General features: G+C 41.6%; 1 protein-coding gene across 1 annotated transcript in view; it reads left to right on the top strand.

Annotated features, from left to right (window-relative positions):
- RAB24 (RAB24, member RAS oncogene family) overlaps positions 1–15225 on the top strand; it is a 35742-nt gene extending 20517 nt beyond the window's left edge. Inside the window, exons 2-8 of the mRNA XM_069763954.1 lie at positions 66–134; positions 1442–1520; positions 6772–6839; positions 6915–7014; positions 13311–13361; positions 13940–14002; positions 14718–15225. Coding sequence (XP_069620055.1) covers positions 66–134; positions 1442–1520; positions 6772–6839; positions 6915–7014; positions 13311–13361; positions 13940–14002; positions 14718–14782 — 495 coding nt within the window. The 3' untranslated portion in view covers positions 14783–15225. The remainder of the gene's footprint in view (positions 1–65; positions 135–1441; positions 1521–6771; positions 6840–6914; positions 7015–13310; positions 13362–13939; positions 14003–14717) is intronic.
- Positions 15226–15428: the final 203 nt, after the last annotated feature.

Genomic DNA, 15428 nt, shown 5'->3' with positions numbered 1-15428 from the left:
TCTTGGGGAACCCCGATTTCACATACATATATCTTTATGTGATTTTTTTTTTTTTTTTTTTTTAGACTATTGGGGCAGCATTTGTTGCCAAAGCTATAAATGTTGGAGGCCGGAATGTGATGCTGGGAATCTGGGTAAGTAGTTCTGGTTATGGGAGAATTTCATTATAATAAAAGAGTGTAAAATGGAGCTCAGAAACCCTTATAGCATACAAATCTTTGGGGGAGGGGTAGCTGAGAACTGGATATAGAAGATAGTGAGAAAATATTTAATACAATTTGTATTTATTGAAATCCCTGCCTTGTGTGATTAGAAGTCAAGAGGGCGGTTCAAATCAGTGATCAACAGCCATCTGGGTGTGTACACTTATACACAGATCAATTAGTACCGCCTCCTTGACTGATAAGTAGGGATTTTATTGAATTCCTATACAGGTTATACTAAATGTTACACAAAACTATAAAAATCTATCTGTTCAGCTTTTCCTGCTCTATAACAATAGATTCTCTATAAATGCGTGTATTATGGGATAAAAATATTTTGTGCAATTAGTTTGTAAAAAAATGTCACTGTCTGGCCTTTACAGGCTCATTGGGTACCTGGATGTAGAATGAGTGAGCCGAGAATCAGTCACTCATTCTGAGAGTTTGGAATTATCGGCATTTTTCTGCACTCCTGTCTGTGGATTTATGACCACATCAGAGTTCAGCACAACTTTGTTGTGGTCTGTGGTTATAAATCAGCAGGCAGGAGCTCAGGAGAAGACACAAAAGTTACATATTCCCAATCAGAACAAACTACCTGCTTGATTCTGAGATGACTCATTGGTCAGCCAGCAGTATACGGCGCAGCACATTGCCTATAGAGCGCCAACAGTGCAAATTTTGAATGAACCTCACATTTCAAAAACGATTCTTTTTCTATTCTCTCCATTTATAGAATTCATACATTCTGCTGACAGCACAATGAAGGCAGCGGCCAAGCGTGAGAATTGTTCAGTGTTACCCGATTTACTCTGAGGAATTATAGTCACGATTATGCTTCCATATTTTTAAGTCAAAAACAGGAGTGGAAAAGCGTCATATAGAAGGGTCGCATAAAAGGGTCATATAGAAGGGTCGTATAAAAAGGGTCATATAGAAGGGTCGCATAAAAGGGGTCATATAGAAGGGTCACATAAAAGGGTCATATAGAAGGGTCATATAGAAGGGTCACATAAAAGGGGTCATATAGAAGGGTCACATAAAAGGGTCATATAGAAGGGTCACATAAAAGGGAAGCATAGATCTTTCTAATAGGTTTCCAATCCACTTCTGATTTTGGCTTGAAACACTGGTGCAGAAAATGCCAGCATACCACTAAAGCCATATTGTGAGGTTTGTCTTAAGGCCTTGACATTAGTTTTGCATGTTGACAGTGTTGAAACTTTTCTTCTTTCCAGGATACTGCAGGTTCAGAACGTTATGAAGCCATGAGCCGTATTTACTATCGGGGAGCTAAAGCTGCCATTGTCTGCTATGGTAATATACATGATGGTCCATTACCCTTATTACCACTGACATGTTCTGTACTGTCCAGACAAAGTGCAATGACCGCCCACACTTTACATCTGAGAGTCTATTTTATCCAATGGACATTTTACGTCCACTACATGTATGCTGGATATTGAGTTTGTGTATGGAGTGTCCTTAATAGTAGTGACCGGAGCCTACTCTGGTTGCTGCTGATTAATCACTTAAATGCTGATTTCAACTTTTGACAGTAGCATTTAAAGTGGACCTGTCACCAGATCAAGTGTGGCCAGTGCTTTTGTTTTACTCCCCTGAGTAAGCCATTGTTTTTTTTTTTACTGCAATACTAATATTTATGATTTTTATAAGGGAGAGTGGCTTTTAGGGTAATAACGCAGAGTAGTCTTACATGACATGATTATTCAGGGGAGTAGAGGTAATAAAATATGAGCAAAACCTGGTTAATTTTCACCCGATGATAGGACATCTTTAAGTGTCACAGTCCTCTTGGGGCGTCCGTTCTGGCAACCATTGCTCCAAACCTTATACTTGCAATGGGATGTTGGTTATCACATTGGCAGCCGGTCCCATCAGGGAGAGGTTAAAGTGCTATTGAGGAAAGGAACGTGCGTTGTCTACATTGTAGGTGCATTCATGTGTGGTGGAGAAGAATGTGGGTTTTGTGGAACCAGTCAGTGGAGCTTAGCAGAAGAGCATTCCATGTACAAATCCAACCTAAATCCAGTTTTACTTTTGCATTGTTATAAAAAAAACACGTTACATGGATGATTACTTTCTGTGTAACCTAGGAGTCGAAAGCTCAAGGAGAAATATACATTTACAGTATAAGTAAACTTTTAAGACCGTTGAGGCCCCTGAGAAGCATTATTGATCGGTGGGGTCTGGATCATAAGCCATTGCGTGCACAGAGGAGTGTACAGGCGCAATAGAAGGTTTATGGGTCACTTCTCTGTCCTCTCTTGCATTAACTGAGCTCTTCTGTTCTATGGATTAAGTGATCAGTGGGGTCTCAGAGCCCAGACCTCTACTGGTTCATGGTATTTTTAAGGAGCTGCCATATATTCCAAACATCATGGTTTTGTTAGTTTTTAAATCTAAAATGCATTCTTTGTTCTCAGTGCACTTAGTTGATTTATTGTATGTTCTGACCATATTTCATTAAGTATGACCTAAAAACTTAAATATACTGTTTTGTTTTTTTTTCATTTCACCACTGGGTAGGTATCAGTAATATATGTTCCCTGTTGGTAATAAAATACTTACCAGTGGCCGTCTTAACATTTCCAGCGCTGCTTCAGTCCCTGTCAGTCATCTTAAGAGCACAGTTGTGACTGGCAAGAAGTCAGTGCCTCTCTTGGGGCTCAAACAAGCTTATAACATGGCCAAGTGCTGTGTGATGTTGTATCTGATAGCACTCAGCCCAATATTACACTGTAGGGCAGTGCAGATTATTTTCTCATGCTGATTTGGATCACATGCACCCCTATAAGTGTATGGGTGCGTGTGAAACATTGGACAGCACTCGGATGCCACCCCAGTGCAGTCCAATATACGCAGAGTCAGGCCATGGAGGAGATGGAGAAATTACTTTCTCCGTCTCCTCCACACCTGTGCTGCAATTTTCTGATGCGAGAGGATCGGGGCACAGAGCTCTGCTACGAGTGTGATCTGAGTGTCAGTGCTCTGTGCAGCTCTAGGTTTTGATTATTATTATTAGTATTATTAATATTACAAACAGCATGTCTGTTCAAGTTTTAAAGTATCACCCCAGTTTTTTGTTTATTTCACCACCGGATAGGTCTCAGTAATGTAAGATCCCTGTGTGTAGTAAAATACTAACTGGTCGCCCCACCTAGAGGTGTCGCATAAAAAAACCTAAAACAATATTTGGGTGAATCTGATAAAAAAAAAAAAGTGATCTTTTGAATTGAGCATTCCAAGAGGTGACATTTTATTCTAGATATCGGCGCCCAAAGCATCCTTGGTCACAAGAGTGTTAAAATTGACAATATGAATAAGATAGCTGGCACCTGAACATTTGTGACTTTAGGGCGCTGGTGATATATACCTGCAATAAGACTGGGGCTACACGGCAACATGTATCGTGCAACACTGAAATTGTAGAGGCACATGGCAGCATTGGATTTAGTCATGTCTGATGGTGTGGCTCTGTAACCTGTAACATACAGCGACAGTCACAAATGTTTCTAAATAGGTTGTATTTTCTGTAGCTGGACGCAAGTCACAGGCAATACACTTTCCATAGACTCAGTGGTGTACCGCTCATATCAGCAGACCACGCGGCCACTATAGGGCCAGCGAGTCGGGGGGGGGGGATTTTGCCCCGGTACCAAGGCTGGAGCAGAGCTCATCCCCCGCCTGGCATCTCACTGTCAACTGCAGTCATTCCAGACACAGTTGAAAGCAATGATGGAACAGGAAGCAATCAGTTCCCTCCTCCATCACTCTTCCTGTGCCTCTGAGCTCTGGCATCTCACGACAGCGGCCATGATGATGTCACCAAGTCGCACCCGCTCTGTAGAAATGTGCAGAGCGTTCAGAACACACAATGTGGTGCCTAGAACAGTAGGGGAATGAAGAGAGGTATTTTAAATCAATGGGGATCATTATACTGTTTGGAGAGCTGTATGAGGGCCTTAAAACAATTTGCAGGGCAATGTGGGGGCCATTATACTATGTGGAGGGTTATTCGGGGGCTATTATACTATGTGACGGCCATTGTTCAGTTTGCAGGGATATGTGGGGGCCATTATATTATGTCAATGGCTATGTGGTGGCCTTTATACAGTTTTCAGGGCTGTGTGGGAGCCATTATACTATTTGGAGGGCTATGTGGGGGCCATTATACTATTTGGAGGGCTATATAGGGGCCATTATACAGTTTGCAGGACTATGTGGCTGCCATTATACTACTTGGAGGGTATATGGGGGCCATTATACTACTTGGAGGGCTATGTGGGAGCCATTATACAGTTTTACCGGACTATGTGGGGGCCATTTTACTGTATGGAGGGCTGTGTTAGGGCCATCATACACTGCGGGATTAAGGGGTAATTTAGAGTAATCAAACTGTGCGTGTGTGTACTTGAATTGCCTTTGGGGGTAGTATAATGTGTTCAGTGTCCCCACTGCCAAAATAAGTCAAGAGAAAGATAATGAAAAAAACAACATGTATTAGATATCCACACTACTGTAATAACCTGGACAATTCATTCAAACATTATATGGTATGAAATGTGAGCAATAAAAAATATAAACAAAAACTAAAATTACATTTTGGATGCTTGGTTAAAAAAGAAAATGATATAAATTACGGAATATGCCAAGGCAAAATTCACACATTCATTTGTCCCAGTCCGAGTACGGACCATCCATGGTCTCCTGACCCTAACTTGATAATTTCATAAATGCAAATGAGCATGTCGAATTTGGGTTTAGGGACCCAGTGTTGATCTGAGCACCATAGACTGACAGATGTGTGAATACAGCCGAAGTATGTAAATTACAACGTTAATAAGCACTACAATACATTCCGTATAATTAAAAAACATACATCCATATCAGTGTAAAAAAGTTATGGCAGCTGAAAAGAAGGGAGGCAAAAAATAGCCCCTAATGAGGACCATCAGTTCTATTCATTGCAGTCTTAGAAATATTCAACCCCTTCATGACAAGCCGAAATGGCCTGCTAAAAACTTGATAGCAATTTCACTAAGAAACATTAGCCCATTCCTCATGGGAAATGGCATCCAGTTCACTAGTAACCTTGGGTTGATATGAATCCTCCGAAAAGAGAGATAGTTTCCTTCCACAAGTTAGGAAAAGCATATAAATAGATATTACGGAGTTGAATGTTCCTGGTTGGAAACATAATTCACAAGCTGAAAGTTAAAGGAACACTGCCACCAGATTTCTGAGGCAGGTGGGCAAAAACCCTTGAGTGACTGCAAAAGATCTGCAGCAAGGTTTGGTGGCAGCAGGCACTGAGGTTTAAGATGGTACAGGTAGGGCTCATGCAGACATCCTTGTAAATCAGTCAGATCTCAGACCGCAATGCATGGACTAGAACATGACAGCATCATATACGTCTATGAGGTTGTGACGCTCAGATCACTAGAGCCACAGTCAGTTTGTACATTGTGGTCCCAGATTGGACAGATTTGCTCGGACGTCTGAATGAGCCCTAAGTTTCAAATTAAATGCTGAGGGTGTTCATACCGGAATTCCAAGATGTAGCCCTCTACTGAGCCAAACGTACAAGAATATGCTGAAAACCATATAGTGAAGCCACAGAAGTTTCAGGATTCTGTTATGTGGAGCGATTAAACAAAACCAAAACTCTTCAGGCCCATAAATCAGTGATTTATCTGGAGGTAGAAGAATGAAGCAGAAACTGAAAAGAAACCCCCCTTCTACAGTGAAGCATGGCGGCGGTCCGGTGATGCTCCCTGGCTGCTTGGATTCCACTGGTACTGGTAACCTGCAGCATTTGGAGGGCAAGATTGATTTAATCAAGTATCATTAAATGCTAGGAGGAAAGGTCATACCTTCTTTAAAGAAGCTGAACCGTGTGTGTCATTGGACCTTATAACAGGCCAAGGATCTCAGTCATACCTCAGAATCCATGAAGGTTTCAGAAGACAGCTACCCCAGAATCTTCCAGGACGTCAGTCACCTGACTTGGTGGGATTTGAAGAAGCCAAATGCGGCACGCAAACTCAAGAATATTAGTGAACTGGAGATCACGGAGGGATAAGCTAAGGTTCTTCAGGAACGATACTAAAAGCTGTGGTCTGGCTATGTGTCTGGGTTTGCAAGAGGTTGTAATGGCCAAGAGCCAAACAGGCAAAAAGGTGCTCTACTAAGCAGTTAAGACGTTTATCATTAAGGGGTGGAATATTTCTGAAACCTTAATCTTCAGCAGAAGTGGCATTTCTGAGGAATTTAGAAAAAAAACTTTATATTCGCTGTGCTGAGCTATGAAAAAAAACAGAACCTTTGTACATTTGTTAACAACTCTAATTTGCAATGGATTTGGAATAAATTTCATTGCAATTGTGTAATTATATATTTATATTAAAAAAAAACTTAGATGCACTGCACTGATCCTGAGTGACAGCCGGAGCAAGAATGGGGTCAGATCATTTTCATTCCACAGTCAGTTAAGTTGTTTTTTCCTAGTTCATGAAGTTATTACCCAATTTTTCCTCTCCTCTAGATCTCACAGACCGCAGCAGTTTTGAAAGGGTAAAATTCTGGGTTAATGAACTGCAGAACTTTGAAGAGGTTGGTATACTCTCGTCACCATCTGGAAATGAGCCTTACCCCGTGATCCCAATGATGATGTTTTTCTATTCCCAGAACTGTCGGATATATGTTTGTGGCACAAAGAGCGACTTAGTTGAATATGACAAGGGCATGAGACAAGTGGACTTTCATGATGTGCAAGATTACGCAGATGGTAAGGTCTTTTATATTACTACCCGAGCTTTTAGTAGTAGGGTGTAATGGGTTTACTTCTAGTAGACAGGATCCTATATTGCTATATTAATGTAATAGTTTATTGCCTTCCAGTTATTTGGCGGTGCAAGGAACCATTAGTCACAACCAGGTGAGTGCGGCAATAATCACGTCCCAGTACTTTGACAGCACGCTATATATACATACACACGACCTGCAGAGCAGGCTGTCAAAGTGCAGAGAAGTGATTATAAAGCGGTCTCTGTATAGCAAGTGATGACTGACTGCTCCCTGTTCCACACAGATGACTAAGAGCGTTTACAGGGAGAATAAAACTTCATTTTCTTTGCAGCTGCGCTTCCAGTAAGGCGGCTATACAGTTAAACACCATTTATCTGCATATTAATGCTATATCTGCAGGTAAATAGTGTTTCTCAGGGCAAGAGGTTCCCTTTAAATCACAGACTTTCTGCTATTTTTTTCAGTCACAGATGGCGTTATGTGTAGACACGTGTTACTTCCTACCATGTACGAATATTTGCAAAACTGCTCCAAGTTACAGAAATTGAAAGAAAAAGTATAGTGTGTGTGTGTGTGTGTGTGTGTGTGTGTGTGTGTGTGTGTGTGTGTGTGTGTGTGTGTAGAAGATACACTGCTTAAAAAAAAATCAAGGGAACACCAAAATCCCACATCCTAGATATCACCGAATGAAATATTTCACTTGCAAATCTTTATTCATTACATAGTGGAATGTGTTGAGAATAATAAAAAACATAAAAATGATCAATCAAAACAAACACATCCAGCCCATGAACGGCAGCGCTTCCTAGGACTCACATCCAAAGATGATATTTTTATTTATTTTTTTATTAATAAAAGATACCTACCTAATAAAGAAAACATTCAAAATATCATCTTTGGTTGCTAGTCCTGGGAAGCCCTGCCACTCATGGGCTGGATGTGTTTTCGTTCTGATTTATTTGTCCTGTGTGAGCCTGTGTTTGGCTCTTTCACTTGGATCCACCCGATACAAGCCCTGTCCATTGAAAAGTATCCCAGAGGAATTTTTTGAGGATACACAATCTAAAGCCATATCAGTCTTCCAATAGGTAAGTGCATGAAGTTGTGCACCCATCAAAGACATATATTGGGTTTACACACATAGGGTGCCGCGTTTGGTCTGTTCTTCCAACAGTTTTTTTCTTTCATTCTTAAAAATGATTAATGTAAATCAAAATTAATATCCCATGGACGTTTGGATTTGGAATGACAATCAAAATCAAGAATCAAATTGCAGGCTGATCCAGTTTCAGTGGAAATGCTTCAAGACAAGGAAATGATGTTCAGTAGTGTGTGTGGGGCCTCCACATGCCTGTATGACCTCCCTGCAACGCTTGGACATGGTCCTGATGAGGCGGCGGATGTTCTCCTGAGGGATCTCCTCCCAGACTTGGATTAAAGCATCAGTCAACTCCTGGACAGTCTGTGCAATGTGGCTTTGGTAGATGGAACGAGACATGATGTCCCAAATGTGCTCAAATGGATTCAAGTCTGGGGAACAGGCAGGCCTTGGTGTTCTCTGGCAAATACCAGTCGCCCTGTACGGTGTTGGTTTTAGGCCCAACACCCACTTGTGGACATCGGGCTCTCATGGAGTCTGTTTCAGACAGTTTGAGCAGACATGTTAGTGGCCTGCTGAAGGTCAGTTGCAGGGTTCTGGCACTGGTCCTGTTCCTCCTTGCACTAAGGATGATGTAGCGGTTCTGCTGCTGGGTTGTTGCTCTCTTATTACCCCCTCCACATTTCCTGGCATCTGCTCCATGCTCTGGACACTGTGCTGACAGACACAGCTACCCTTCTTGCCACAGCTCGCACTGATATGCCATCCTTGATGAGCTGCACTATCTGAGCAACGTCTGTGGATTGTAGACACAGCCTTATGCTACTGTACCTCCAGGTGGTGAACAAAATGCAAAAGTGACCAAAACAACAGCCAAAAAGGATGAGAACAGAGAAATGGTCTATGGATACCCACTGTAGAACTACTCCTTTATAGGGGTTGTCTTGATAAGTGCCTATAATTTTTACCTGTTGTCTGTTCCATTTGCACAACAGCAGGAGAAATTGATTCACAATCAGTGTTGCTTCATAACTGGACAGGTTGATTTCACAGAAATGTGATTGACTTGGAGTAAAACTGTGTTTCACTGTTCCCTTCATTTTTTTGAGTAGTGTCTATACACACCCAATATATAAACACTAGTGATGAGCGAGTATACTCGTTGCTCGGGTTTTCCTGAGCACGCTCGGGTGGTCTCCGAGTATTTGTAAGTACTCGGGAGATTTAGTTTTCCTCGCCGCAGCTGCATGATTTACAGCTGACAGACAACTTGAATACATGTGGGGATTCCATAGAAACCAGGCAACCCCCACATGTACTCAGGCTGGCTAGCAGCCGTAAATCATGCAGCTGTGTCAACAAAAACTAAATCTCCGAGCACTTACAAATACTCGGAGACCACCTGAGAGTGCTCAGGAAAACCCGAGCAACGAGTATACTCGCTCATCACTAATAAACACAGTTATGGCTGAAAGTGTTGGCACTCTTGAAATTGTTCCAGATAATGAAGTATTTCTCCCAGAAAAGTATTGCAATTACACGTTTTGTTATACACAAATTTATTTCCTTTGTGTGTATTGGAACACCACAAAAAGAAAAAACAGAGAAAAAAGGCAAATTGGACATAATTTCACACAGAACCCCCAAAATTTTTGGCACCCTCACTGTAATATTTGGTTGCACACCTTTTGGAATAAATAACTGCAATCAATGGCTTCCTATAAACCATGCTTCTTCCACCTCAGCTCCAGGAGTGCACATAAGGACAAAAGGTGTAGTAGTGTAGTGAGCAGGTACGTCTCCGGCAGGACAGAACACAATGTCAGTAAGTGTGGAGCAGTGAGATGCAATGCACCAATGTGCCGAATCCTCCAGAGAATGATACTCCAGGAGCAGGTCTCCACTTCAGATAATACATTATGTTCCCGGAGAGGAATTCCGCCCCACCCCGCATTGACAAGGGAATACTCCCACAATGCTATATAGCAAAGTGTTACATTATAGTCCTGGGAAAAGTGGCATTTGCAGGATTTTCTTAATGGGTAAGTTGAATTTTTTTTTTTTGTAAAAAAATAAATAAATTGGTATTTAGTTTTGACTGGACTCCGAGTGTTGTGTACACAAAGCTTGTAACCAATTCTCCTAGCTCCTGCAACAGCCGGCGAAGCAGAGGATGTGGCTGCAGGTTATGGAGAAAATATCACATAGGACACATTGTCTGGTCAGCAAATAACTGTCTTAATACTAAGAGCCCCCATAGACATTAGATGGCTGTCAGATGACCAATGCTTCAGCCGATAGTTTGCCCCCCAGCTATATTTCCCATGCACTGTAGCAAGAATTTGGCCCAGCGCTCCTGTGTTCGCTCCTGTGTTGTCTTTGAGAAAATTGCGAAGGACATCCCTAGAAGAGCAAAGTGATCCCATTGACTTCTCCCCCAACAAGTAGTTAGCTGGCGGCCCCACATATGTTAGAGTGAGACGATCTTAATGTGCCAGACATTCGTCTAATGAAAGTAAGTAGTGAATGTTTGTCCTCTAAGGTTTAGCATTTATTTAGCAGTCGATTATGGCATCTAGCAACATAAGGTAATCTTCAAAGCACAGTGACGTCTGGAAAATGAAGCTGGCAGGTGCCTGCAGTAACTACATAGCAATGTGGCTTACACGGTCCTGCAGGGGGTATTATGCATTACACCATTACTCCACCTTTGCAAAGGTACAATATGGTAATAGCCTGATGCTTGTAATAACTGCAATGTCAGTTACACCATCTGGCCACAATGGTCATATTCCCAAACACAATCACTCCACATATTGAAGGCAATATGGTTGACCAATGCTCACTATAGCTTTGTAGCCACATACCCCTGCAATGCAAAGGGGAAATCTATGGAGGATCTGCAGAGTTGGGCATGTTGACATTACATTACAGCTAGAAGACAAATGCGGAAAGTATTACTTCCTAGAACAACATTGGGGTAAGGGTGCCCCCTTGTACCCTACTTACAGTTGTGGACAAAAGTATTGACACCCCTGCAATTCTGTCATATAATACTCAGTTTCTTCCTGAAAATGATTGCAATCACAAATTCTTTGGTATTATTATCTTCATTTAATTTGTCTTAAATGAAAAAACACAAAAGCGAATGAAGCAAAAAGCAAAACACAGATCATTTCACACAAAACTCCAAAAATGGGCCAGACAAAAGTATTGGCACCCTCAGCCTAATACTTGGTTGCACAACCTTTAGTCAAAATAACTGCGACCAATCGCTTCCGGTAACCATCAATGAGTTTCTTACAATGCTCTGCTGGAATTTTAGACCATTCTTCTTTGGCAAACTGCTACAGGTCCCCGATATTTGAAGGGTGCCTTCTCCAAACTGCCATTTTTAGATCTCTCCACAGGTGTTCTATGGGATTCAGGTCTGGACTCATTGCTGGCCATCTTAGAAGTCTCCAGTGCTTTCTCTCAAACCATTTTCTAGTGCTTTTTGAAGTGTGTTTTGGGTCATTGTCCTGCTGGAAGACCCATGACCTCTGAGGGAGACCCAGCTTTCTCACAGTGGGCCCTACATTATGCTGCAAAATTTGTTGGTAGTTTTCAGACTTCATAATGCCATGCACACGGTCAAGCAGTCCAGTGTCAGAGGCAGCAAAGCAACCCCAAAACATCAGGGAACCTCCGCCATGTTTGACTGTAGGGACCGTGTTCTTTTCTTTGAATGCCTCTTTTTTTCTCCTGTAAACTCTATGTTGATGCCTTTGCCCCAAAAGCTCTACTTTTGTCTCATCTGACCAGAGAACATTCTTCAAAAACGTTTTAGGCTTTTTCAGGTAAGTTTTGGCAAACTCCAGCCTGGCTTTTTTATGTCTCGGGGTAAGAAGTGGGGTCTTCCTGGGTTTCCTACCATACAGTCCCTTTTTATTCAGACGCCGATGGATAGTACGGGTTGACACTGTTGTACCCTCGGACTGCAGGGCTGCTTGAACTTGTTTGGATGTTAGTCGAGGTTCTTTATCCAACATCTGCACAATCTTACGTTGACATCTTGTCAATTTTTCTTTTCTGTCCACATCTAGGGAGGTTAGCCACAGTGCCATGGGCTTTAAACTTCTTGATGACACTGCGCACGGTAGACACAGGAACATTTAGGTCTTTGGAGATGGACTTGTAGCCTTGAGAATGCTCATGCTTCCTCACAATTTGGTTTCTCAAGTCCTCAGACAGTTCTTTGGTCTTCTTTCTTTTCTCCATGCTCAATGTGGTACACACAAGGACACAGGACAGAGGTTGAGTCAACTTTAATCCATGTCAACTGGCTGCCAGTGTGATTTAGTTATTGCCAACACCTGTTAGGTGTCACAGGTAAGTTACAGGTGCTGTTAATTACACAAATTAGAGAAGCATCACATGATTTTTCGAACAGCCAATACTTTTGTCCACCCCCTTTTTATGTTTGGTGTGGAATTATATCCAATTTGGCTTTAGGACATTCTTAGTGTTTTTTTCATTTAAGACAAATTAAATGAAGATAATAATAACAAAGAATTTGTGTTTGCAATCATTTTCAGGAAGAAACTGAGTATTATCTGACAGAATTGCAGGGGTGTCAATACTTTTGGCCACAACTGTATGTACCAACAACAGGTAAAACAAAAAATAAAAAAAGGTCATGCCACTAAGAAGTCCTGGTAGATTGCAATGGAGCAAATACTCATCTGTATTCGGAGCTTTCATAGCATTGAATTAGAAAGAACCGGTGCATGGGCCGCCCACCACCTCTCCACTCACTGGTGGTCAGACAATGACCATATCAGGTGACCAGGGGACCCCTCATGGATATATTATGAGTGTCTTCAGTAAGACAATCCCTTTAATGTTCTGGTGAGGCTGTAAGTCACACACCACCCAGAAGTGAGAAGGAGTAGGTAATGATTGCAGCCTAGTAAGATCACAATGGTGAAGCATTGTAAGTCTGGTGGGCAAGCTGCTCAGTGCCAATTTCCTAAAAGCAGCATCCTATACCAGGGCACTGTACGGTATTTGGCATGGTCATTTATTCTATAAGTCCAGCTATTGCAAGGGTTTGAGTTCACCTTCATACAATACATTATTGATATTTTTTGACTGACTGTAAATTTGTCCATCTCATTGTGTCTCCTTTTCGGTAGAGATTAAAGCTCACCTCTGCGAAACATCCAGTAAAACTGGACAAAGTGTAGGTAAGTTCTGCTACAGCTTTGGTTGAGCGGTGAATTGGTAGAAGGGACAGGGTCTTGCTTGTTATGTGCTGTCTGATAGTAAAACTCTCCCCTTGTGTGCCGATATGTGGATGTAGAAGGCAAAGGTTCAGCTGCTCTACCTGTGCTATGCTGGTCACGCATAGCGGCGTCCTGCTGGTCACGCATAGCGGCGTCCTCTCCCTTCATTTGGGAGGTCATCTCTACATAATATGGGCACACTTTTCCAATAACTAAAATGGCCGAACCTGGGAGAAAACAGGGATTTTTTTTTAAAGTGTTTAGGAATCCTTATTTTTGCCCTCAAAACTCATTCTCAATATTCATTAAATCAGATGACAGACGATCCACAGTGATACTCACCAAAGTAGTCTGAAGGTGTTTTTTTTGCACACTGCAAGCAATACATGTAGATTTTGCCAAGAAAATCTGTGTAGGAGACAAGATACATAGACTATCAGCATAGTTTTTGTATATAGCGTGACTGTTTTTCTAAATTCATTAGTGTGTTCCTCGCATTTATTCTTGTACAGTACATTTATGCTTTTGTGTGTATGCAGATGAACTATTTCAGAAGGTGGCAGAAGACTACGTGAACTACAGTGATTTTCATGTCCAATCAGGTGGGTATAATCTACTATTCAATAGTTTATTTAATGTCAAAGTGTTCTACTAGCTGCACATTACAGAGGATTTATCGCTGACCAGAAGAATAGATTTGTGCCCTTTAAACCAGGGCTTCTCAAACCTTGTTGAGGCCTCACCAGATAGACCCAGGTGAAGAATGAACCTCAACATCTAGGAGCAAAGGCCAGTCCATATTCTCCTAGAAAAAGAATGCTGCAAAAACGTCACATGTGAATATGCCTTTATATAGGCAGATTTTGTGCCATAAGAAGCTGATGCAAACTGTATGGGGTTGAGTAATCGTTATTATGAGCATCCCTTCCTTATAAAGTTGCATCCTTTCAGCAGCACATGCTCGTTTACACATGATGATTACCATCTTTAGGATGTATAAACATTGCGATCAGTCGAAGAACAATAGTTTGCTTTGTCGTCATGAGCCGATCCCTCACATTTACACTGGCCAGTGATCAGGAACCAACATTCTTCGGCTGATCGGCCCATGGAAAAGGGGCCTTAAGAGTAGAGTTTGCTTAAACAGAATCTTTCTGATCCTCGAGAATTTTAATATTAGGGGAGTCGGCATGTGATTATGAAAGGTTACTGGAAAGCAAAATTAATCCTAAATTAGTGACTCCATCCCTAAATGGCCCCTGCATGTACTATTTCATTATTAGCCAACGTGGCTGACCCTCTTGTTTATATTTGCAGAGCCAAAGGGAGTGGACTTGAACTCTAGGAGAGACTTGGCTTCCTATGCCTGCTGCAATCACTAGAAATGAAGGAGCCTGTGGCCTCGACAATATCATCTCTCTGACAGTCCGTGCTGTATATTATTTTTTTCTTGAAAGGGTATGAGGAGTTGACATCTGCCCCGTGATTGTAACACCTAATGTCCATGCCTTCTTTGGGAGAAGTTATCTTCCATCTATGCCAAAACCTATTTATGCACATTATAGGAAGAGACTCAAAACATGTAAATGAAGACTATAGCTGGAAAATGAACCTCATCTTGATACACTGGATTTGGTTTCTAAGATAAACTTTGGATGATTAGTTTCTTGTAGCAGAAACCCATGAAAAGAATGAAGGAATCTGACTACAGAAAATCACCTGGACAATACAATTTCTGTTACGGACCGGTTTGCGGTTGGAGTGTTTTTGTTTTTTATTTTTCCCCTCCAGTTTGTGTTTCCAAATAAAAATTCATTCGCAAGTCTCTAAAGATGTTTTTTTCAAAAAGTATATTAAAAACAAAACATATAATTTATTACTGTAATGTTTGAAAAATAGATTACACGTGATCTCCAGTAAAGGGAGACCTGTACCTGGTGGAAGACTGAAAAAGTCTCCCACCCCAAGGGACCCCATTCCGACACTAGGAAGCCCCTCGACAAAAAACAACCAGAAGTTACCAGATGC

Source organism: Ranitomeya imitator, chromosome 4, assembly GCF_032444005.1.
Source record: "Ranitomeya imitator isolate aRanImi1 chromosome 4, aRanImi1.pri, whole genome shotgun sequence".
NCBI classification, from domain to species: domain Eukaryota; kingdom Metazoa; phylum Chordata; class Amphibia; order Anura; family Dendrobatidae; genus Ranitomeya; species Ranitomeya imitator.
The sequence above is the reverse complement of the archived record's forward strand: the minus strand, read 5'-3'. Positions and strand labels throughout refer to the sequence as shown.